Source organism: Hypanus sabinus, chromosome 18, assembly GCF_030144855.1.
Source record: "Hypanus sabinus isolate sHypSab1 chromosome 18, sHypSab1.hap1, whole genome shotgun sequence".
Classification (NCBI taxonomy): domain Eukaryota; kingdom Metazoa; phylum Chordata; class Chondrichthyes; order Myliobatiformes; family Dasyatidae; genus Hypanus; species Hypanus sabinus.
In genome coordinates, this window is record NC_082723.1 from 58,691,946 (window position 1) to 58,717,089 (window position 25,144).

The following is a 25,144-nucleotide window of genomic DNA, read 5'->3' on the forward strand; positions in this document are numbered from 1 at the left end:
TTCAACTGTAACCCTCACGTTTGGCTAGCGGCTTAATCAAAGGAGAGACAGCCTCCAGCCCGACCAAAGTTAAGAAATCTCATTTGGATGGATGCTGCGTGATGTGTTCCCCTGTTGCAAATCCGTACCATGATCGATTGAGCTTTATAATTCTTAATTTGACTATGGGATTAGTAAAGAAAACAAAAAAGAAAAAGGGCCCATTCTCATGAGACAATCTAATGCACAGCATCAGAGCTTATGGTTATCCCGTCTGTTCATTCTCCATCAATTTCCCTGGCGCCATCAACTCCCAATCCCATTCCAAGTCCACTCCATCCTGCAGTCTATGACTTTTCTGTTCAGGCATCACTCTCTCCATCTTCCGCCGAACAAAAGACCGTGAAACCTTTGCTCAGGCACACAAGAAAGAAAAACATCTCCCTTCATTAGCCAGTGCACCTTCCAAAGCCCCCGTTATCTCTAGTCATAACCCAAGCACTGTGCTACAGAGAAACCATTACATTAGCAGGAAAACCTTTCCCAGGTCATTACACAACTATTTCAAGCCCTGAGCTATTGGCTGTTCAGTCCATTTGATTTATTGGTTTTCTGTGTCATTGATTTCTTTAGTACTTTCTTGTAGTACTGATAGATAATCATTGTCATTCGACCCTTAGTACTCCCATTTCTGCTGCAATTATTGTGTCTTCTACAGTGAAAGTAATACAAATATTTTTACAGTGCTCTCTCCATTTGAATTTCTCCTATCTAAACATCTTAAGAATCAACATTTAATTTTGCTATTCCTTTTCATAGAATATGACATTCTGTAGTTAAACCTCTTGCTGTGCATCCTGTGCAGAACAGACCCAATGGACCTAATGCTGCTCCTATGTCTTATAGTCTAAGATTTATTTGTTAAAACCCTACCACTTTAATCTAGCTATGGTCATCTGACTTTTTATGTAATCATAGCGTTGTAGAGCCATGAAACACAGAATTAAGCCTTTTGACTCATCATGTCCATGCTGACATATCTACATTACTTATATTTACATAAATGTCTGTAGCCTAACTTGCCCCAGTGATTGAAATGCTAAGTTAGTTGCCTCTGAAATGTTGAGAATATCTGCCTCCATTACCTCTCAAACTATTAGATTGATGGGATTCCAGACTTCAACTATCCCAAGTGATTTTTTTTTTCCTCATATCCCCTCTAATTCTATTAGGCTTCACTTTAAATTTAAGCCTTCTGGTCTCTACCATGTAGTCAAGTTTCCTACTAATTGATAATGTAAGCAAAAACTGTAGATGCTGGAAATCTAAAACAAGAATAGAACATGCTGGGAATATACAATTGGTCAGGCAGCATTGGTAGGAAGGGAAAGGAAGTCAATGCTTCAGGACAGAAACCCTTCATCAGATCAGAATATGTATATAAGCATGTATACGGTATGTAGTATGTGTCTTATACTTGTTATATTTTCCAAATGCGTCACTTTATACTTATCAGGATTAAATTCCACCTACCATTGCTCTGCCCAATATGCCAACTGATTGGTATCATTGTGTAGCCTGACTACTTTTCTCACTATTTGTAACACCGCAAATTGTCATGTCATCTGCAATCTTACTAATGAAGCCCCTACATGCACATCTAAGTTATCAGTGTGTATTTACAAACAGCAAGGGTCCTGCTGTCACAAACTTGTATTGCAAACATGCACTATCACCCTTCTACTACAAAGCTAATTTGCTGTGAATCCAGTGGGTTCTATCCTTTAGACCAACTTTCCATGTGGGACCTTGCCAAAAGCCTGTATGAAGTCTCTGGTAACCATGTCAGCTGTGCTGCCCTCATCAATGTATTTAGTTACCTTTTCAGGATCTCCTACTAGAAATCTCTGCAGACTATCCCCTTGGTCAAGGCTTGCCTTTCCAAGACTAAATTAATTGTGTCTGTCAGAACTTTTCCTAATAGCATCCCTACCATTAATGTTGGATTAAGATGGCTTACATGGCTTACCCCTATTGCCTTCATGAGTAAAGGTACAGTTTTATATCCTCCAGTTATCTGGTTCCTCACTTAAAGCCAGTGAATATTTAGAGCTTCAGCAATCTTCCCACTGTATTTCCAAATTGGAAGATATCTCATCAATCCCCAGGGTTTAATCCATTTTACATACATTGACATCTTTTTTTATGACCAGGTAGAAAAATGGAACTGAGGCCAAGATCAGAACTATTCTGATCTTTAGTATGCTTCTAACTGGCATTTTGTTTTACATAGCCTCTGTGATCCACTTTGGAACATTGTACTGTCCTAGTGGTACTATATTTATGCGGTTTTTGTTCATTTCCCAGTCTAAATAAATTAGTGACTTTTTTCAAAGTGAGTAATTTACAGTAATAGGGACTGCAAAGCTTATTTTACAGAGATAGGATGAGATTGGGTCTTCGAGCTTGTGTTAATATTATGATGTTGTAATCCTATTTTTTTTTCTGGCAGGCATGATGGAAAACTATCACGTTTGAGATGTGACAAAATAAGTTATAAGGTTGTGAGTAAACTGGTGTTCAGGCTAATGAAACTTTACGACCTTGGCACAGGTATGTATGAGGTGAAGACAAGATGTAAATTTTCACTACTTTGTTTATTAGGAACAAGCCATTCAGCATTACATGTTACAGCAGTGGTTTCCTGTTTGATTTAAATTTATGCCATTAGCTCATTACCCAAGTATCCCTCACGAAGTACAAATTGCATTTGGAGTAACAGAATCTGGAACTATGAGACTGAATTTAAGAGATTTAGAATTTTACACTGCTATACTTCACAAAAATCCCTTAGATGGCACTGATATAGAAAATTTGCAGAAATTAGGAATGTGTTGGGTTGTTTTGACTAATTGTTTCGAAAAGGATATGAAGTGCTCAGGTAGAGAGGTTTTGCTAGATCACTGTGTACAACTTTGTACCCAGTGTTTAAATGGTGATGTACTTACCTTGGAGCCAATACACTCATCAAAATTATTTGTGGGATGATTTTATAAGGAAACACGGGTACACTGAATCCCTCTGGGATTTAGAAGAATGGGATTTGAACTTATTGAGACTGCAAGCAATTTAACAGAGTACACGATCAGAGAATGTTTTATATTCTTGGGCAACATGAAACAAGGGGACATTTCGTCAGGATATAGGGTCACCACTTTATACTAAGAAGATTTTTCTCAAAAGACCTTGAATCTTTGGAATTCTCTATGTTTGAAAGGTTGAGGAGACTGAATTAAGAATATTCAAAGCTGAAACAGGCAAACTCTCAGACCTTAGGAAATAGACTATAAAAAATGGTACTGAGGCCCAAAAACAGATCAGCTCTAATTTTGCTGAATCCAACACAGGCTCAAGGGCATACTCCTGCTCATATTTCTTTTGCTATATTCTTAATGACCAGTAATCAGTCAAAACTGTCATTGAGAGAATCTGTTGGGACTAGATACCTAACAAGTGGGAAAGTTAGGAAAAGTAAAAGCCAGAGCTTCCTGGATGATAAAGGAAATGCAGAATATGATGAAACAACAAAAAAGTGCATGAAACATGTTGGTTAAATAATTCATGTGAAAATTGAAGGGGCGACCATAGTATCTTAATCATTATAAAGTTATGGCATGAAAGCAGACCCTTCAGCCCATCTCATCCATGCCCATCCACACTTATCCGATTTGCCTGCGTTATATCTATATCCTTCCAATGCCTATCTAAATACCTCTGAAATACAGTGATTGTATTTGCCTCCACCACCTCCCTTGGCAACACATTCCAGATGTCAGGCACTCTATATGGTAAAGCTTTCCCTGTAGTTCCCTTTTAAATCACTTTAAGCCAATGCCTTTTTGTTTCTCCCACCATGGGGAAAAATATTCTGACTATTTACCCTGTCTATACCTCTCAGAATTTTATACACATCTAAGGCTACCCTCTTGGCCTCCTTTGCTTCAATAAAGAGAAGACCAGCCTGTTTTAATCTCCCTTCACAGTCAAAGTCATTTAAAGATACGCAGCATCCTGGTGAATTTTCTGTACAGCTTTTATGCCCTCCTTATGGCATGGTGACGAGACTGCACACAGTACTTGAACAATGGCTTGATCAGTATTCATTAAAGTGGGAAAATAAAAGTTTGGGTGTAATATTGCATGCCCCATGCTGAATAATCAATCATGCCCTTCTAGTCCGTGCCAAACGCTTACTTTCACCTAGTCCCACTGGCCCGCACTCAGCCCATAACCCTCTATTCCTTTCCTAACCATATACCTATCTAATTTTACTTTAAATTACAATACCAAACCTGCCTCTACCACTTCTACTGGAAGCTTGTTCCACACAGCTACCACCCACTCTGAGTAAAGAAATTCCCCCTCGTGTTACCCTTAACCTTTGCCCCCTAACTCTCAACTCATGTCCTCTTGTTTGAATCTCCCCTACTCTCAATGGAAAAAGTCTATCCACATCAACTCTATCTATCCCCCTCATAATTTTAAATACCTCTATCAAGTCCCCCCTCAACCTTCTACATTCCAAAGTATTTTTTCCATATTATCTATTACCTATTTCCATAGTATCAGAGTCAAACCTCCCACATTCACACCCAAGCCATCAGTATTTAATTGCAAACAACAAAGGTCTTAACCATGAGGAGTGCCACTTCTAATTTGAAAAGTATCCATCTCGCACTGCCCCTCCAACTCCAAAAGTCAATTTTGGATCCAGTTAGCCAGCTTGCCTTGGTCAGCCTACCATGAGGGCTTAAAAGTCTTACAAAAAGTTCACGTAGACAGTATTTACCATCTTGCATTGAAAATATGTGAAAGGAAAATTGGCAGAGGGAATGATAATTAACATAATAGGAAACCATGATGTCTAGTGTATGCACTAAGTGGGTAATAAAAACATATCATGCATCAGAAATAGAAGCAGGAAAAGACTATTTGATCACCTGCACCAGCTCCGCCATTCAAAAAACCTGTCTTTAATACATTCAGCAATGATCAATGGCCTCTTCCTGCACTGTGCATTTCTTTGAAGCAGCTGGGGAAAGACATGACTTTAACAAAGTTGTACTGTACACTCTAGTCTGTCTTGATAACTGTTTGTAATTTATTGTCTCAGTGGTCACAGTGCACAGTATGTGCAGAGAAATAGAATTTTTATTGCTAGCATCTTTCATCAATGCAGAGGGTACAAAATGTTTGAAGATAATATTGGAATACAATGTAATTGAAGTATATGCTAATACTGTATAATATTAGCAGAATCATTTTTGGAGCTAAATCTTCCCTGGATATTTGTCTGTGCAATTTTGGTTCATTTAAAATCCCAATCTTTGCTGCTCATGCTTTGTAATACAGCTAGATGGCAGTGTGTCTTCTCTGAAGCTGCGGCCCAGGGCAATCTGAGCTACCAGGTCCTGTTACTGAACTTTACCGAGTCAGTCAATTGAATCACAAGTCTCAAACTAGCCAACTGATGTGATCACAGTTAGTTCTTAAAATGCAGGAACTTTGACTTGGCCTTTGCTGCGATCAGCTAATTTAGCAATCAAATCTGTGGAAAGAATCTGCACTTCCAAATTGGTCATGATCTTTGCACCTCCCAAATTATGCATATTGAGAAGATTTAAGACTAACAGATGAATTTACCTACAATACCATAGCCATAAGAGTATTATTTAAGAATCAGAGTTAAGTTTAATATTGCTGGCATATGTTGCGAAATGTTGTTTTGGGGCAGCAGTACAGTGCAATACATAACTTAAGTATAAATTGCAATAAGAAATGTATATAAAAATTAAGTTACATAAGTAATGCAAAAAGCAAAAAAAAAACCCAAAAAATGTGTGGTAGTGCATATGGGTTCATTGTCCATTCAGAAATCTGATAGCAGAGGTGAAAAAACTGTTTCTAAGAAGCTGACACTGTGTCTTCAGGCTTCTGTACCACATCCTCTATGGTATCAGTGAGAAAAGGGCAAGTCACAAACAAGAGCAAATCTGCAAGTGCTGGAAATCTGAGCATACACACTATTTTGGAGGAACTCAGCAGGCCAGGCCACATCTATGGAAAAAAAGTACAGTCGACGTTTTGGGCTGAAACCCTTCGGCAGGACTCAAAAGAGGGCATGTCCTGTGTGATTGGGGTCCTTACTGATAGCTACCACCTTTTTAAGGCATCATCTTTTGAAGATGTCCATGATACTCAGAGCTATCTAAGTTTACAACTTTCTGCAGCTATTTCTGATCCTGGGCCACTCTGTACCAGATAGTGATGCAGCCAGTTAGAATGCTCTCTATGGTTCATCTGTAGACATTTGTAAGAGTCTTTGGTGATATACCAAGTCTCCTGAAACTCATAATGAAATATAGCTGCTGTCTTTGTAATTACATCAACACGTTTGCACCCAGACACTTGAAACTGCTGAACTTTTCCACTGCTGAACCCTTGACTTTTCCTTCCTGAAGTCCACAATCAGTTCCTTGGTCTTACTGATGTTGAGTGCAATGCCGTTGTTGCGATAGCATTCAACCAGCTGACCTATCTCATCCCTGTACACCACCTCATAACGATCTGAAATTTTGCAGATAATAGTTGTGCCATTGCAAAATTTATAGATAGCATTGGTACGTGCCTGGCCATACAATCGTGAGTGTAGAGAGAATAGAGCAGTGGGCTAAGTACACGTCATTGAGGTGTGCCAGTGTTAATTGTCAGCGAGGGGGAGATATTATTTCTGATCTACAGAGACTGACCTCATGACAAGGAAGTCAAGGATTCAGTTGCAGTGGGAGGTACCAAGGTCCAGATTTTGGAGCTTGTTGATAAGTACTGAGGGTATGATGGTGTTGAATGCTGAGTTATAATCAATAAACAGCAGTCTGGCACAGGTATTGCTATGACCAGGAGATCCATGGCTGAGTGGAGAGCCAGTGAGATTGCATTCACTGTAGACCTCTTGTGATGATAGGCAAATTGCAGCAGGCTCAGGTCCTTGTTTAGGCAGGAGTTCGTTCTGGCCATGGCCAATCTCTCAAAACATTTCATGATAGTAGATGTGAATGCAACTAGGTAATAATTGTTGAGGCAGCTCACCCTGCTTTTCTAGGGCAGTTTTGTCATCCTTTTGAAGCAGGTGGGAACCTTCAACTACAGAAGTGAGGAATTGAAGATGTCCCTTGAACACTCCCACCATATAGTTGGCAGAAGTTCTCAGTGCCCTACCAGGTACACTATTGGGGCCTGATGCCTTGCAGGGGTTCACCCTCATGAAAGATGTTCTAATGTTGGCATCTGAGACAGAGATCAGTCACCAGATGCAGCAAGAATTTGCACAGGTATAGTTTTGTTCTCGCTTTCAAAGCCTGCAGAAAAGGCATTGAGCTCATCTGGGAGTGAGGTATCACAGTTATTCATGATGGTAGGCTTTGCCTTGTAGGGAGAAATAGCCTGCAAAAACTGCCAGAGTTGACATGTATCTGATTTTGTCTCCAACTTCAATTAATTGTTCTTTTCACTCTCAAAATAGCTTTCTGTAGGCTGTACCTCAACTTGTTTAGTCCTGGATCACAGGTCTTGAATGTCACAGATCTAGCCTTCAGCAGACTACGAATTTCCTGGTTCATCCCCAGCTTTTGGTTTGGGTATGCTTGGTATGTTCTCGAAGGCACAAACTCATCCACACAAGTCTTGAAGTCTGTGACAACTGTAACGTATAAATACAGATTCAAAGATGAATCCCTGACTATTGTCCAGTCCAGTGACTCAAAGCAGTCCTGTAAGTGCTCTTCTGCCTCCCTCCTTTGACCATACCTTCTTGATCCTCACTCCTCTGTTGCTGTGGTCTTTAGTTCCTGCCTGTGTGTGGGAGTACAACCAGGAGATCAGACTTTCCTAGTGTGGCATGCTAAGTGTTTTTGCTGCTGGTATAACAGGTCAAATGTGTTGGCTCCTCTGGTTCTACAGTTAATGCATTCGTGCTAGTTGTTCAGGGTAGCTTCAAGCTAGCCTACTTGAAATCTCATGTAATGATAGGGAAGGCATCAGCGAGGCATCTTCATGACTGCTGATCAAAATGCTCAGCTGCTGCAGTGCTTGCCTGACAGATCTGTCCCTATGTAAATTGATTACACTAAAATAAAGTATATAATCTTGGATAAATTCCACCTTTGGGTTTATCCGTTATAAGCATGTAGAATATTGGTTACAGAAATGGAAATTTGAGTGTAAAATAATGAATTACAGGGTCCCAGAAGAAAGATGAGATGTCAGATCAAGGCAGCGTCTGAGCATTGGGAATGATTGGGATTTCAGAGTGAAGTGAGATAGATAATTTAAATTTGTCCACTCAAAAGTGGGGTAGTTGACATAAAGAATAGGCAGTTGAGGGAGAAGAGCGAAAGAAATAGGCCAGAGTGCGTGGTAACATTACACAAAGAGTTGGTGGATAATTGAGGGAATGCGTCTATTGATCTGTCTCTTCACCCATCCATACAGGAATAGACTCTTCCACCACTTTGAAGCATACCACCCAGCAGTCCCCAGATCTAATCCTAGGCTAATCACGGGATTACTTACATTGACCAATTAACTTACCAGCTGATATGCTTTCGGATTGTGGGAGGAAACTGGAGCACCCAGAAGAAACCTATGCCATTGTGAGAAGGTACACCTACCTTACATGCAGTGGAAAGGGTTGGTTCTCAGAAGGAGGTTTGTTGATGTGAAATTTGTTGATTTGCTGCAGCAGTACAGTGCAAGATGAAAGAATTACTATAACAATTACAAAATAGTGCAAAAAAGGAGTAGCAAGGTAGTGTTCATGGGCCATTCAGAAATCTCATGGCAGAGGAGAAGTTACTGCAAAGTACTGCTGCTACGTAACAGCAAGTTTCACAACATATGCCAGTGATATTAAATCTGATTCTGAAGGAGCTGTTCTGAAAGTGTTGAGTATGGGTCTTTAAACTCCTGTACTTCCCAATGGTAGTAATGAGAAGAGGACATGTCCCAGATGGCAAGCGCCCTTAATGATGAATGCTGCCTTATTGAGACACTGCCTTTTGAGGATATTCATGTTGGAGGGGAGGATTGTGCCTGCGATTGAGTTGGCTGAATCTACAATTTCAGCATCCTCTTTCAATTCTGTATGTTGCATCCATACAGCTTGTGTTGCAACCAGACAGAATGCTCTGTACATCTGTAGAAGGTTACAAGAGTCTTTGATAACATACCAAATCTCCTCAAACTCCTAATGAGGTAAAGCTTCTTGTGTGACACCTTCATGATTGCATCATTGCGTTGGGCCCAGGGTAGTTCTTCTGAGATGTTGATGCTCAGGAACTTGAAGCTGCTCACTCTTTCCACCACTGACCCCTCAAAGGTGATTGGTGTATATTCTCCCAACTTTCCCTTCCTGAAGTCCACAATCAATTATTTGGACTTGCTGATGTTAATTGCAAGGTTGTGGCAACATTACTCAACCAGCCAATCTACCTCACTCCTATAGACCTCCTTGTCACCATCTGAGATTCTGCTGACAACAGTGATGTCTTTGGTAGATTTATGGATGGCATTTGAGTTGTGCCTCGCCACACAGTCATGAGTGTGGAGAGTGTGGAGCAGTGGGCTAAGCATGCATATTTGAGGTGAGCCTGTATTGTTTATCAGAGATGCCATTTCTGATCTGTATTGATTGTGATCTACTGATGGCTAAGTCAATGATCCAGTGGCAAATCCAGTTAGAGGATTCATTCCAGTTTTATGTCTCCATCACCATTTACTGTCAGTTTCATGGCCAAAGTGAATACACTGCTTAGTAAGTAGATTTGATGGGATATTTGGCTGTGGAGAAGTCATAGCAAGTTTATACTCAATCCTGCTCTCACCAAAGAGCTTTCAGGCTGGTATCATCTACACCCAGTTGCTAAAAACAAAATGAATAACTACCTTTCAAGAGGCGCTACTCATGAGAGGGAATAGTGGGTGAAAATTTGAGTTAAAATATTAAAAAGATATTCTGTTCTTGCTGTCCACAGAACTGTGCCCAAATATGGTGAACTGGCATTGTTTGGATTCTCTCAAATACTTTCTGTATAAATACTTTGTGGAGGTAAGTCCAAGGTTGTGGGCGGTTTGAGCAAACATTTGAATTGACCTGGATGCTAGCTTTTATTCTCAATGATCCAATATCTCACTATCTAAAAATATAGGGCTGGAAGATCTCAGCAGGTTAGCTATAGAGGCAAAAAGAATAAATTGATGTTTCTGGTCAAGATTGTAAACCAAACACATTTTGCCTTTGCAGATGTTTCTTGTCCCAGTGTTGTATTTGTTCCAGATTCCAACATCCACAGTGTATTTTATCTTCTCTATGTATCGATGTTATCTCTCTTTTAAGCTATTTTAAACTTGTTTGTTTTTCAGGATCTATTATTTGCTGGCAAGGTCACCTTCACTTGCCCTTGAAGTAGCGTTGGTAATGAGCTGTTGTCAAACTACTGAGTATTAGTAGTGATGTTCCTGAGTTCCTGTTGCCCTTGTCTTTCTTTCTAGTTTAGGAGCCAGTGGAATGTTTTCCCCTTGATGCCTGTTGACTTCAGTTTTACCAGAGTTCGTCGATGGCATATTGTCAAATGCCTTCAGGTCAAAGCTTGTTTCATTTCTGAAACTTAGCTCTTTGGTTATTAGTTGAACCAAAGTTGTGATGAGGTATAGAGCCAGTTTTGAATTGACAGATCTATTTAGCATGATTATAAGGTTACATAAGCACGATGAGTGGAATTCTTTCTTTACAAGGATTGTACAATGACCTCTTATATCAGAGTTGGGATGGACAGATGTACCTGTTACACATGGATGGATTTCAGGTTGCCTTTAATCATTCATATTGATTTGATCACTATCTGCTACAAACCCAAGATGACAGCTATGTGCCAACTTGGTCAGTGATTTTACAAATACATTATTCATGGTGATGTACCTTGAAGACCCCACACAGAATACAGTCCTATTTCTTCTGCTTATTTGCTCATCATGGCAGAACACTTATCTAACAAGTGATGGAGGACGGTATTTGGAAAGAAATAAATACTGTAGTAGGCCATGTTTGATCTGACTCCTTGAGATTCCATAGGTTCTGGAGTCGATGTTGGGGTCTCACAAAGCTGTTGCCATCCACTTGAATGCCAATGTGCCCCACAGTGTTCAGTGGGTCTGTCCTGGTGGGACAAAAATGTATTGAAGAATTGTGATGAGAGAGTCCACCAATTTGTTTATAAAGTATGATTCCATGAGGATGGCTGTCATCTTGTTGCCTTATTAGTATATGGGGGCTTTTCCAATTTGGGTATTAGTGCCCAGATGTTTGCAAGGAAGACTTTGCAAAGTTGATTGAGCTAGGAGGGATATTATTGTGTCAAAATTCTATTCCTAGGTCAATACTAGGCGGCTGTTTTTTTTTTAAATGTCAGCGTCACGGTAATGGTACAAACGGGTAACTTGCTTGGCCACTTCAGACGCTATTTAATAGTCAACCAAAGTGGTGGGATTGCAATTGAATATTGCTTACACTGTGTAATGATACAGATTTCCTACCCAAAAAATATGAGAAGCAGAGGGTTTTTTACAAGAATTTTACAGTAATTATGTGGTCATTAATAATGACAATTTTAAAATCTCAGATTATTGAATTTAATTTAAATTCCACAGCTGTAATGTGGAATTGGAATCTGTGTTCTGATGTTTAATAGGAATTTGTTAAGATGAGTAACGCCAAAGGTGAGAGTTAATTCCTCCTTATGGACCTGGGTCATTTTGTGACAGCATGCAATGGAGGTTGTGCCTGCATCCATATATTGGGTGCTGAAAACTCCAACATCATAATAAGGAAGGAAGTCACCTAATTCTTTTCAGTAAGATGATGGCGTGCTCAGACACAGTGGCTTTTACGGGGTTAAGACCATTTGGCCCATTAAGTGTACTCCACCATTTCATCATGGCTGATTAATTTTTCCTCTCAGACCCAATCTCCTGCCTTCCCCCATATCTCTTCATGCCCTGACCAAGCAAGAATCTATCAACCTCTGCCTTAAATTTACATAAAGACTTGGCCTCCACAGCTGCCTGTGGAAATGAATTCCACAGATTCACCACTCTCCGGCTGAAGAAATTCCTCTTCATCTCTGCTCTAAAACGATGCTCCTCTACTTTGAGGCTGTGCGCTCTGGTCTTAGACACTGCCACCATAGGAAACATCCTTTCCACATCCACTCTATCGAGGCCTTTCACCTTTCAATAGGTTTCAATTAGGTCATCCCTCATTCTCCTAAATTCCAGTGAATACAGGCCCAGAGACATCAAATGCTCTTCATATAACAAGCTGTTTAATACTGGAATCATTTTTATAAACCTTCTTTGAACCCTCCCCAGTTTTAGCACATCCTTTCTAAGATGTAGACAGTACTCCAATATGCACACAATATTCAATCATCCAAATTACTTGCATATAACATAAAAAGAATAGGTCACAACACAGTCCCCTGTAGAACCCCACTAGTCACTGAGAGCCAACCAGAAAAGGCTCCCTTTATTCCCACTCTTTGCCTCCTACCAATCAGCCACTACTTTATCCTTGCCAGAATCTTTCCTGTAATACCATGGGCCCATAGCTTGTTACACAGCCTCATGTATGACACTTTGTCAAAGGCCTTCTAAAAATCCAAGTACACAATATCAACCGATTCTTCTTTGTCTATCCAACTTGTTATTTCTTCAAAGAATTCTAACTGATTTGACAGGCAAGATTTTCCCTTGAGGAAACCATGCTGACTACTGTCTATTTTATCAAGTGCCTCTAAGTACCCTGAAACCACATCCTTAACAATTGATTCCAGTATCTTCCCAACCACTGAGGTCAAACTAACTGGCCTATAGTTTCCTTTCTTCTGCCTCTCTCCCATCTTGGAGAGTGGAGTGACATTTGCAATTTTCCAATCTTCCGGAAACATTCCGGAATCTAGTGATTCTTGAAAGGGCATTACTAATGTCTCTACAATCTCCTTCAGCCACCTCTTTCAGAACTCTGGGATATACACCATCTGATCTGGATGACTTATCTACCTTCAGACCTTTCAGTTTTCCTACAACCCAAGAACCTTCTCTCTAGTAATGATAACTTAACAAACTTCAAGACCCCTGACACCTGGGACTTCTACCATACTGCTCGTGTCTTCCGCAGTGAAGGCTTATACAAAATACTGTCAGTTCATCCGCCATTACTACCTTTCCAGCATTGTTTTCCAGTGGTCTGATATTCATTCTTGCCTCTCTTTTACACTTTATGTATCTGAAGAAACTTGGTACCCTCTTTTAAATTATTTGCTAGCTTGTTTTTGTATTACATCTTTATCTTCTTAATGACTTTTTTAGTTGACTTCTTTTGGTATTTAAAAGCTTCCCAATCCTCTAACTTCTCACTAATTTTTGCTCTATTATATGACCTCCGTTTAGCTTTTTTATTGACTTTGACTTCCCTTGTTAGCCATGGTTGTGTTACCTTGGCTTTAAAATACTACTTCTTCTTCTTTAGGATGTATATATCCTGTGCCCTTCGAATTGCTTCCAGAAATTCCAGTCATTGCTGCTCTGCTGTCATCCCATCTGAACAACTCTAGCACACCTGTCTGCGATGATATTGGACCCCCTCAGGTTCAGGTGGAACCCATCTCATTTGTACTAGTCATTTCTTCCCCAGAAGAAATACCAATGATCCATAAACCTGAACCTCTGCCCCTGCACCAGTTCCTCAGCCATGTATCCATCTGCCAAATCACCCTATTCTTACCCTCACTGGCTCATGGCACAGGCAGCATTCCAGAGATTACTGCCCTGGAGGTCCTGTTTCTGAGCTTTCTACCTGGCTCCTGAAAATCTCTGTTCAGGACTTACTCTCCTTGTCTACCTATGTTATTAGTGTCAATATGTACCAAGGCTTCTGGCTGCTCACCCTTGCCCTTGAGAATGCCAAGGACACAATCTGAAACATCCCTGATCCTGGCTCTGGGGAGGCAACACACCATCAGGGAGTTTATATCGTGCCCACAGAACTGTGTACCCGTTTTGACTGAGGAATCTCCTATCAGAACTGTAGTCCTCTTTGCTTCTCTGCTCATCTGAACCACAGTACTAGACTTGGTGCCAGAGAGCCAGTCACTGTGGCTCTCCCATAATAGGTCACCCCCCCCCCCCCAGTAGTATCTAAAGTTATATACTTATTGAGAGGAACATCCACAGGTGTACTCTGTACAATAGTACAAAGGTGCTATTGTCATTTTTAAGCTTTGTTTATGTTCACAGTCCTGCTGGATATTAAGAACTTAAAGTTCTTCAGGTTGACCCCATCAGTGAGTAGGCTGACAAACTGAAGGAACTGGATTTGGTGCAAGCTGTGATGCTGTCTGTGACAGAGAGGTGTCAGTGCATGAAGGAGGCTTACTGTCTAACAGCAGTAATCATTTTAGTTGCTTTTCTTGTGATCGCAAGATTCTGTTGGTGTGGAATGCTGGAAGTAAACAGTTTGTTGTTGAACAGTGGGGGCGGGAGGTGTACTGTTGTTCGTAGAGAGGACTTGGACTCAAGCCATGTTGTTGGCTGTTTACAGGGGCTCTGGGGGAGGCGTTGAGGTTGGGCACTCCACTGGAGTGTCGGAGGCACTATAGCACAGTGTCCAAGTTGGAATTGATGCTGCCTCCAGTGTTTGCTCGGCAGAAGACAAGCTTTATTGTGTTCAGCTGCAGACTGCTGCAACATTCATGGACTCAGGGATTTGGACTACATATATATTTTTTGTGTGTGACTGTATTGTACTGCTGTCTTATGTGCTGTATGTGTCTTTTTCTATGTATGACTGTAAATACTGTTTTGTACCTTGGCCCCAGAGTAACGGTGTTTTGTTTGACTGTATTCAGAATTAAAATCAGAATCAGGTACACAGTTTTCGAGCATTTTAGGTCAAAACCAGATCTCCTCAAACTCCTAATAAAGTATAGCCACTGTCTTGCCTTCTTTATAGCTGGATCAATAACCAGGTTAGATTGTCAGAGATCTTGACATTCAGGAACTTGAAATTGTTCACTCTCTCCACTTCTGATCCCTCTATGAGGATTGGTTTATGTTCTGTGATCTTACCCTTCCTGAAGTCCACAATCCGTTCTTTGGTCTTAATGGTGTTGAGAGCAAGGTTGTTGCTGAGATACCACTCAACTAGCTGGTATATCTCGCTCCTATATGTCCTCATCATTGGTATTTGTGTATGGTTGAATAACAATTGAACTTGAACTCACTTCTTACTCTTGTTGTCTGCCCTCTTTTACTGATGCCTTCTTTTTCCTACCTCTCTCTTTGGTCGTAGGCTTTCTCCTGTCTCCTGTATCTCCTTCTCCCCTGTTACTTTTCATCTGGAAACACAAGAGACTGCAGGTGCTGGAATATAAAGCAATGGGCGATCTGCTGGAGGAACTCAGCACACCATCAGGACACTAATAAAGGGTTTCATACCAAAATATAGACATTTTCTTTCTTCCCGGGGATACTGCTTGGCCCACTAAATTTCTCCAGCAGAATGTGTTTCCTTTTAAGTCTCTCTGACTCTTCATTTCCACGAGTGCTTCTCTCCCTTCTATGCCCTTAAAGTCTGGTATCCCTTCGCTTAGTCCCCGCTCTGAGTTGACTACAGCATTTTGAGCTTTCTATCAGTTTTAACTCAGACACACATCAGGTGAACATTAACCTTTGTGGTGATTCATTTACAACCGGACTGCTAGATAACATTCTATTGTCCCCTGTTCACTGACAGTTTTGACAATGAGTTACAGTGAGTGTTATCAGTTGTGGATTGTTGGTGTTGCTGGAGGTAGCAAGTCACTTAGTTTTTGCCTTTTTAACACAATGCTTTTTCTCCTTACAGAAGGGTATGGCTGAAGAGATTTGGTCTGAACACATTGAGGTGAGTTTTCATGGCTTCAATGAATTTCACACTTTCCAAAAAGGTGTTGTAGAACCTTTCAATCTTTTAGTGTTGATACAGGATTTGATGGAGTTTATTGATGCAACAACAATGACACGTATTTAAAGAATGTCTTTCATGTGGTAATATAGTGGATTCTTCACCTTAAACTACTTCCTTTTGCAATAAAAGACAATGTTTTATTTGACTTTCTAATTATTTGCTTTTCCTACAGGTTTACTTAGTGGTCATTTGCAAGGGTTTACATCAGCATTCTTATGTCTTTATCCATCTAGAACTCTGATGATCCAGCATGCTTTCAGAACTTTGGCAATGCCAGACAAGCAGATTTTTTGGACTATTGAATATAATTATTACTACTTCAACACATTTGATAGTGCTGAGGATGAGGTAGTTGGTTTACAAACAGCTGATGCAGTATGTAGTAAGAGGGCTAGCAAGGAGGAGCTGATGACAGGGTCAACTAGTTGAGCTGCAATGTAAAAGGCAGACAATGTTAAAAAGGACTGAAGGTGTTATATTTGAATGTGCGCAGTACATGGAATAAGGTGGATAAATTTACAGCACAGTTACAGATTGACATATATGATGTTGTGGGCGTTACTAAATCATGACTGAAAGATTTTAGCTGGGAGCTTAATGTCCAAGGATACACATTGTATTAAAAGGATGGGCAGTTTGGGGGAGAGGGATGTCGGATTCTTTTGGTAAAAAATCAAGTCAAATCATTAGAAAGAGGACTGGAAGGTGTTGAATTGTTGTGGATAGAGGTAAGGAGCTGCACGGGTAAAACACCCTGATGGGAGTTAAATGCAGACCCCCAAATAGTGGTAAAGATATGGTCTACAAAGTACAAAGGAGGTAGAAAATGCATGCCAAAGGGCAATATTACAATAATCTGGGGGATTTTAGTATGCAGGTAGATTGGGAAAATCAGCCTGGATCTCAAGAGGGGGATTTTCTACAAGATAGCTTTTTAGAGCAACTCGTGGTTGAGTCCTCTAGGGGATCAGCTATTCTGAATTGGGTGTTGTGCAATGAATTAGAATTAATTAAAGAGCTTAAGGTAAAGGAACCCATTGGGGCCAGTGTTCATAATGTGATAGAATGTGCCATGCAATTTGAGAAGGAGAGCTGAAGTCAGATGTATTACTATTACAGTAGAGTAAAGTGAACTACAGAGGCATGAGAGAAGAGCTTGATAAAATTGATTGGAAGATACTGGCAGGAATGAAGGCAGAACAGCAATGGCTGGAATTTCTGGCAGCAGTTTGGAAAGTGCAGGATATGCGCATCCCAAAGAGGAAGAAGTATTCTAAAGACAGGATGACACAACTGTGGCTGACAGGAGAAGTCAAAGCCATCATATAAGCCAAAGAGGGGTCATATAATGAAGCAAAAATAGTGAGGAGTTGGAGAATTGGGAAACTTTTTAACAAAACAATAAAAGGCCATTAAAAAATAACCTAGCCAATAACATTAAAGAGGATACCAAAAATTTCTTCTGATGCATAAAATGTAAGAGAGGCAAGAGTAGATATTGAACCACTGAAAAATGATGCTGGAGAGGTAGTAATGGGGGAACAAAGACATGGAGAAAAAATGAATAAGTATTTTGCATCAGTCTTCACTGTGGAAGACACTAGCAGTGTGTCAGAAGTTTGAGAGTGTCAGGCAGCAGATGTGTGTGAAGTTCCCACTTCTAGGGTGAAGGTTCTAGGGAAACTGAAAGGTCTGAAGGTAGATAAGTTGCTTGGACCAGATGGTGTACACCCCAGAGTTCCAAAAGAAGTGGCTGCAGAGATTGTGGGGGCATTAATAATCTTTCAAGAATCAATTGATTCGGGCATGTTTCCGGAGGAATAAAAAATTTCAAATGGCACTCCACTCTTCAAGAAAGAAGAGAGGCAAAAGAAAGGAAATTATAAGTGACTTAGTGGTTGGGAAGATATTGGAGTTGATTGTTAAGGATGTGGTTTTGAGGTACTTGGAGACACATGATAAAATAGGCTGTAGTCAGCATGGTTTCCTCAAAGGAAAATCTTAGAAACCATAGAACACTACAGCACAGAAAATAGGCCATTCGTCCCTTCTAGTCTGTGCCAAAACTTTATTCCGCTAGTCCCATTGACCTGCACCCTGTCCATAACCCTCCAGACCTCTCCCATCGATGTATCTAACCAATTTATTCTTAAAGAGTGAGCCTGCATTTACCACGTCAGCTGGCAGCTCGTTCCACACTCCCACCACTCTTTGAGTGAAGAAGATCCCCCTATATTTTTCCCCTTTCATCCTAAAGCCATGTCCTCTCTTAGAAATCTCTCCTAATCTAAGTGGAAAGAGCCTACTCGCATTTACTTTGTCTATACACCTCATAATTTTGTAAACCTCTATCAAATCTCCCTTCATTTTTCTATGCTCCAAGGACTAAAGTCCTAACCTGTTCAATTTTGCTTGACAAATCAGTTGGAATTCTTTGAAGAAATAACAAGCTGGATAAACAAAGGAGAATCGGTTGATGTGTATTTGGATTTTCAGAAGGCCTTTGACAAGGTGACACACATGAGGCTGCTTAACAACTAAACAGCCCATTGTATTATAGGAAAGATACTAGCATGGATAAAGCATTGGCTGATTAGCAGGAGGCAAAGAGTGGTATTAAAGGGAGCTTTTTCTGGTTGGGTGTCGGTACTAGTGGTGTTCCATAGGAGTCTGTGTTAGGACAACTTCTTTTTATGTTATATGTCAATGATTTGGATGAAGGAATTGATGACTTTGTGGCCAAGTTTGCAGATGATGCAAACTTAGGATGGAGGGGCAGGTACTTTTGAGGAAATAAAGAGGCTGCAGAGGGCTGAAACAGTTTAGGAGAATGGGCAAAGAAATGGCAGATGGAGTACAATGTCAGGAAGTGTATGGTATACACTTTGGTAGAAGAAATAAAAGTGTAGACTATTTTCCAAGTGAAGAGAAAATTCAAAACTCTGAGGTGTAAGGGGGCTTGGGAGCCCTTGTGCAGAATTCCCTAACAGTTAATTTGTAGGTTGAATTAGTGGTGAGAAAGGCTAATGTAGTTAGCTTTTATTTCGAGAGGACCAGAATATAAAAGCAAGAATATAACGTTGAGACTTTATAAAGCACTGGTGAGGACACACTTGGAATATTGCAAGCAGTTTTGGGCCCCTTCTCTTCAAAAGGATGTACTGACATTAGAGAGGGTTCAAGGAAGGTTCATGAAAATGATTCCAGGACTGAAAGGCTTGTCATATGAGGAACATTTGATGGCTCTGGGCCTCTACTCTCTGGAATTCAGAAGAATAAGGGGTGACCCCATTGAAACCTATCCCATGTTAAAAGAACATCTGCTCTCACCCAGTCCGCCCGCCACCACATTTGGGATAGGGTTCCCCTTGTCCTCACCTATCACCCCACCAGCCTCCAGGTCCAACATATAATTCTCCGTAACTTCCGCCAACTCCAATGGGATCCCATTACCAAGCACATCTTTCCCTCCCTCCATCTTTCTGCTTTCCGCAGGGATCGCTCCCTATGCAACTCCCTTGTCCATTTGTCCTCCCCCATCCCTTCCGACTGATATACTGCATCCAGTGTTCCCAGTGTGGCCTTTTATATATTGGTGAGACCCGACACAGACTGGAAGACTGTTTCGCTGAACACCTACGCTCTGTCCGCCAAAGAAAGCAGGATCTCCCAGTGGCCACACATTTTAATTCCTCGTCCCATTCCCATTCTGGTATGTCTATCCATGGCCTCCTCTACTGTGAAGGTGAAGCCACACTCAGGTTGGAGCAACACCTTATATTCCGTCTGGATAGCCTCCAACCTGATGGCATGAACATTGATTTTTCTAACTTCTGTTAATGCCTCTCCTCCTCTTCTAACCCCATTCCTTATTTATCTATTTTCCCCCCTTTTTTCTCTCTCTGCCCCTCTCACAATCATTCCTTGCCTGCTCTCCATCTCCCTCTGGTGCTCCCCTCCCCCTTTCTTTCTCCCTAGGTCTCCCATCCCATGATCCTTTCCCTTCTCCAGCTGTGTATCCCTTTTGCCAATCACCTTTAGAGCTCTTAGCTTCATCCCTCCTCCTCCTGTCTTCTATCATTTTGGATCTCCCCTCCCCCTCCCACTTTCAAATCTCTTACTATCTTTTCTTTCAGTTAGTCCTGACGAAGGGTCTCGGCCCGAAATGTCGACTGTACTTCTTCCTGTAGATGCTGCCTGGCCTGCTGCGTTCCACCAGCATTTTGTACATGTTAAAAGGTCTCGATAGAGTGATTGTGGAGAGGATATTTCCTGTAATGGAGGAGTCTTAAGACCAGAGGACACAGACTCCGAATAGAGAGGCATTCTTTCAGAACAGAGGCGAAAAGTAATTTCTTTAGCCAGAGAGTGATGAATCTGTGGAATTTGTTGGCATAGGTGGCTGAGGAGGCCAAGTCATTGGGTATATTTCAGGCAGAAGTTTCTGGATTCTTGATTAGTCAGGGCATGGATACGGGGAGAAGGCAGGAGATTTAGGCTGAGAGGGAAAATGGATCAGCCATGTTGAAATGGCTTAATTCTACTCCTATATCCTATGGTCCTATTAATGTTTTGTTTAAGATGTTACAGAGTTAGGCAGATTCTTCCCTGGTTCAGAAGAGCGTTGTTCTTGTGAACTCTTCATTACCTTAGCAGTTTGCAAGTCGGAGCAATGTTCACTATATAGTTCCCTGGTGGCAGAAGATGCCTGTAGCTCCACTGCAGTCAGCAAATCCACCCCACTGGTGTCCCAACTGCCTGTTTGTATGTACAGGCTGTACATAAGTTGGGTTTTCGTTACCTTGCAGGGCAATACATTTATCTGTGAGTCCGGTAGATCTTAATGGAGTGTGGGAACTCAGGCCCCACTTAGTGTAATGCAATAATAAAGCAATGCATACTGGAGCTCCAGTGAATGTGGAAAGAGGATGAAACCGGGACCCTGTTGAATGTAAACTGTACAGGAATTGGGCTCAGTGTGATGGGAAAGAATCAAGGTGAACACTACCTTATGAATTATGCTGAATCTCTTGGATGTTCGAATCATTGGATTACTCTGTTTTATCCTTTTATTCATACCAAACTATAGATTCCATTGCCCACTCTTTTACATTATATGTTTGCAGAATCTTTGCATCATTCTCATAACTTATGTGCCCACTTCTCTTTTTATCGTTAGTAAGTTTAGCAAGAATGCAGTCAGTTCCTTCGGCTTAGTTTCCAGTTGAGGGGCCCAGCATTGATCCCTGCTAATTATTGCTATCCAACATGTCAGTGATACATTTTTCCTGATTATGTTTCCTGTTAGCTAGCCAGTCATTTATCTGAGTCAACATTTTGCCCTGATGTCATTCATGAGCACTTTATTAGGTACTTGATCGAATGCCTTTGGAAATCCAAATACACCATGAGTAGGCTTTTCTACTCATTACATCTAGTAAATTTGTCAAACACGATTTCCCTTTCATAAAATCATGTTGCATTTACTTGATTGTGTTATGCCTTTCTAAACATTCTGCCACTGCATCCTTAATGAATCTCAGTATTTTCTCTTTCTTGTAAAGGTATCTTCCTTCAGCTAGGACCTTTACAAATTTGGGAAATTTTGGAAGGCCACAACCAATGCAGTAATTTCACTTAGCATCATTGGAATTGGGCTGTCAGATCCAGGGCGTGCATAGTGAATGTGGTTCAGGAGTGTTAGAACATGGACATTGGAGTACAAGTACAGAGTTCCCTTAGGTTACTGACATGGATAGACAGGGTACTGAAGACAGCATATGCCTTCATTGGTCAACGATTTGAGTGTGTCATTTTATAGTCTCCACTTTGCAAGATATTGATGAGACTGCACTTGGAGTATTGTTCAGTTCTGATTGACAAGCTATAAGAAGAATGTGATTAAGTTCGGAAGGGTACAGAAAAAATTAAGACAGGATGGCTTGAGTTATAAGAAGATACTTTGCCAGGCTAAGACAGTTTTCCCTGGAGTGAAGGAAGCTGAGGTGTGATCTAAAAGATTTATAAAATCACGAGAAATAGGGTGGTTAATCAGTAGAGGATTTGGGTTTAGGTTTAAAATGAAAAGGAAAAGAGGGGCAAAGTTTTCACACATTAGACCGTGGTGAGTATATGAAACAAACTACCAGAGGAAGTGGTGAAGGCAGGTACAGTTACAACAATTAAAATATTTGGGCACAAATGGTTTGTAGGGATGTAAGTAAAATGCAGATGAATGGGATTGACAAGGTAGGCATGTAAGGGTTGGTCTGAATTTCCATGCTGTTTATCACTATGGCTCTATGAAAAATAATTATTTCAGACTTCACCTACATCTTCAGGCTCAATGAATAGACTGCCTCATTGTCCCTTCTTTTATCTTTAGTCTATTAACAAACCAACTTCAAATTTAGCTTAATGTGCTAGTCTTGACTGCTAGTGGTACTTTGTGATTCTTCTTCACCTTCTCCTAAGTGCCTCCCTATACTTTTGCCAATTATACTTGACCAACCTCCCCAGTCTTTAGTTCTTTGTACTTGCCCTTTGCTTCCTTTATTTTCTTTATCTGACCCTCAATATATTTTGCTGTCCAGGTTTTGTGTACTTGTTATACCTGGTTTTCATCCTTACAGCAGCATATTGGCTCTGAACTTGCACTATATTTCCTTTGAACGCCTCCCACTGTGTAAATGTAGACCTGTAGAATTGAGTACGTGGTTATGCCCCAGTCTGCTTTTGCCATGTCCTGTCTCATTTTAAATAAATTTGTCTTCCTCCAGTCTAAAACATTTATATGTGGCCCATCCCTATCTTTTTCCATAACCACTTCAAAATACATTCATGGTCACTAACTCCAGAATGATCCCCAGTGACACTCCCTCCAATTGACTGACTACATTTCATAAGATAAGTATACTCCTTCCTTTGTTAGTTTATTCATACTATGTATTGTGTTATGAAGCAGTCCAGGACACTCCAGAAAAATTCCCCCATTCTGAGCCTGTTACATTAAGGCAATCCCAGATAAATTGAAATCCCCTTTTACTTAAAAGATGTTTATTACATCTTTCTCCTATTTGCCTACTTATGTGTTCTCCTATCTCCTGTTTACTGTCAGAAAATCTGTAATATACCCCCAACAAAGAGATAATACCCTGGTTCTTTGTAACCCACATGGCTTTGTTTGAGGAGCTCTATAGGATATTCTGTTTTGACACTAAGGAAATGTGTTCCTTGACTAACAGTGCAATACCACCTCTTCTTTTACAACTACCCTTGCTGCAGCTGAAAATTCTGTACCTTGGGATATTGAATAGCAAATCCTGCCTATCATTCAACCATGTCTCTGTGTTGGCAGCAATACCATAATCATTGAGTACTACAGCACAGAAACATGCCTTTTGGCCTAGCTAGCTGGTGCCAAGCTATTATTCTCCCAGTTCCATCAATCCACACTTAGAAAGTAACTCTCCATATTCCCCCCCCCCCCATCCATATACTTATCCAAATTTCTATTACATTTTGAAATCGATCCTGCATCCACCATTTTAGCTGGCAGCTTGTTCCACACTCTCACCATCCTCTGAGTGAAATTGCTCCCCCTCGGGTTCTCCTTTTACCTTTTCACCTTTCACCCTTAACCTGTGACCTGTAGTTCTAGTCTCACCTGATTTCAGTGGGAAAAAAGCCTTCTCGCATTTATCTTATGTATGTCCCACATAATTTTGTATACCCCTATCAAGCCTCCTTCGATCTCCTACACTCCAGGGAATAAATGCTGAAACCTATTTAACCTTTCCCTATAAATTAAGTTAATTAAAGATTTAGTTAATTAACAGTTGTTCAGCTGCTTGCATTATAATCAATCCACTTTAGCTTTGTTTCTTCTGATGTGCATTTATTTGCCTGCTCTGTCTACCGGATATACTTTTTTACTTCTCTAGGTGTCTTGTACCTCCCAATCTGAACACCTATTCTGAGTCCCATTGTCCCACCAAACTCAACTTAAACTTAACCCAATAGTACTCACAAATGTCCCATAAGGGTATTGCTCCTTTTCTAGTTTAGTGCAACCCATCTATCTTGAATAGGTCCCACCTTCCCCCAGAAACAGGAGCCTAAAGCCTATCCCCCTGCACCATCACTTCAGACAAGCATTCCTCTGACCTATCCTTCTGTTCTGCCACTCACAAGCTCATGTCTCAGAAGCAGTCCAGAGATCATAACCTTTGAGATGCTAGCTGCCTGTTCCTGTTATATTCCCATTTCAGCCTGTTACAACTAAAAAGCACAACTGCTGCCAAGGTCAATAAGTCAACAAAGATGTATTGATGTTTTTAAACAAACTATCGCTGCTTAAAACCTTTGGAACCAACACCATCTGTGGTCGGAAGCGCCCACAGAGGACACCTCGGAGGAAGTGCGGACATAAATCAGGATTACAAGCATGCTTAAGCAAACGGGGTTTTAAATTCCGTATACCAACTATTTTGCTGGAGAAAGTGCAGTCTCTGGTGAATAAAATCGATGTTCTCAGAGCCAGGGTGCTGAATCAGAGGGACAGTAGGACCGCATGTGTTTCACGGAATCCTGGTTAACCCCTTTCATACCGGATGCAGCAATTCAGATCAACGGGCTTTCTATACATAGAGGAGTATGCCTCATGATCAACTCTTCTTGGTGCACAAATTTATCAGTGCTGTCCCAATTCTGGAATATCTAGCAGTAAAGTGCCATCCTTTTTACCTACGATGGGAGTTCTCTGGGGTCATTCTGGTAGCATTTTACATTCCACCTCAGGCCAATGTCAAGCAGGCTTTAGATGATCTGAGCAATGGGATCAACATGCAAAAAACAGCACACCTTAACGCCTTCACTATCGTTTTGGGAGATTTTAACAAGGCCAGTCTGAAAAAAATCACTGAGCAATTACCATCAACAGATCACTTGCCATACCAGAGGAAGCAACACACTGGACCATTGCTACACCATCATCAAGAATGCCTACCATATCAAGAATTCCATGCCCTCACTTTGTGAAGTCTG

General features: G+C 40.8%; 1 protein-coding gene and 1 long non-coding RNA gene across 6 annotated transcripts in view; one reads left to right on the forward strand and one right to left on the reverse strand.

Moving 5' to 3' along the window:
* Positions 1 to 25,144, forward strand: part of exd3 (exonuclease 3'-5' domain containing 3) — a 170,107-nt gene that overhangs the window by 61,799 nt on the left and 83,164 nt on the right. For all 5 annotated transcript variants that reach the window (XM_059994439.1, XM_059994441.1, XM_059994443.1 and 2 more), the window contains 3 exons: positions 2,492 to 2,592; positions 10,071 to 10,144; positions 15,998 to 16,036. In XM_059994439.1, coding sequence (XP_059850422.1) covers positions 2,492 to 2,592; positions 10,071 to 10,144; positions 15,998 to 16,036 — 214 coding nt within the window. The remainder of the gene's footprint in view (positions 1 to 2,491; positions 2,593 to 10,070; positions 10,145 to 15,997; positions 16,037 to 25,144) is intronic.
* LOC132407647 (uncharacterized) overlaps positions 10,988 to 25,144 on the reverse strand; it is a 67,546-nt gene continuing 53,389 nt past the window's right edge. The window contains exon 3 of the long non-coding RNA XR_009516545.1: positions 10,988 to 11,252. This is a non-coding gene — a long non-coding RNA (uncharacterized LOC132407647). The remainder of the gene's footprint in view (positions 11,253 to 25,144) is intronic.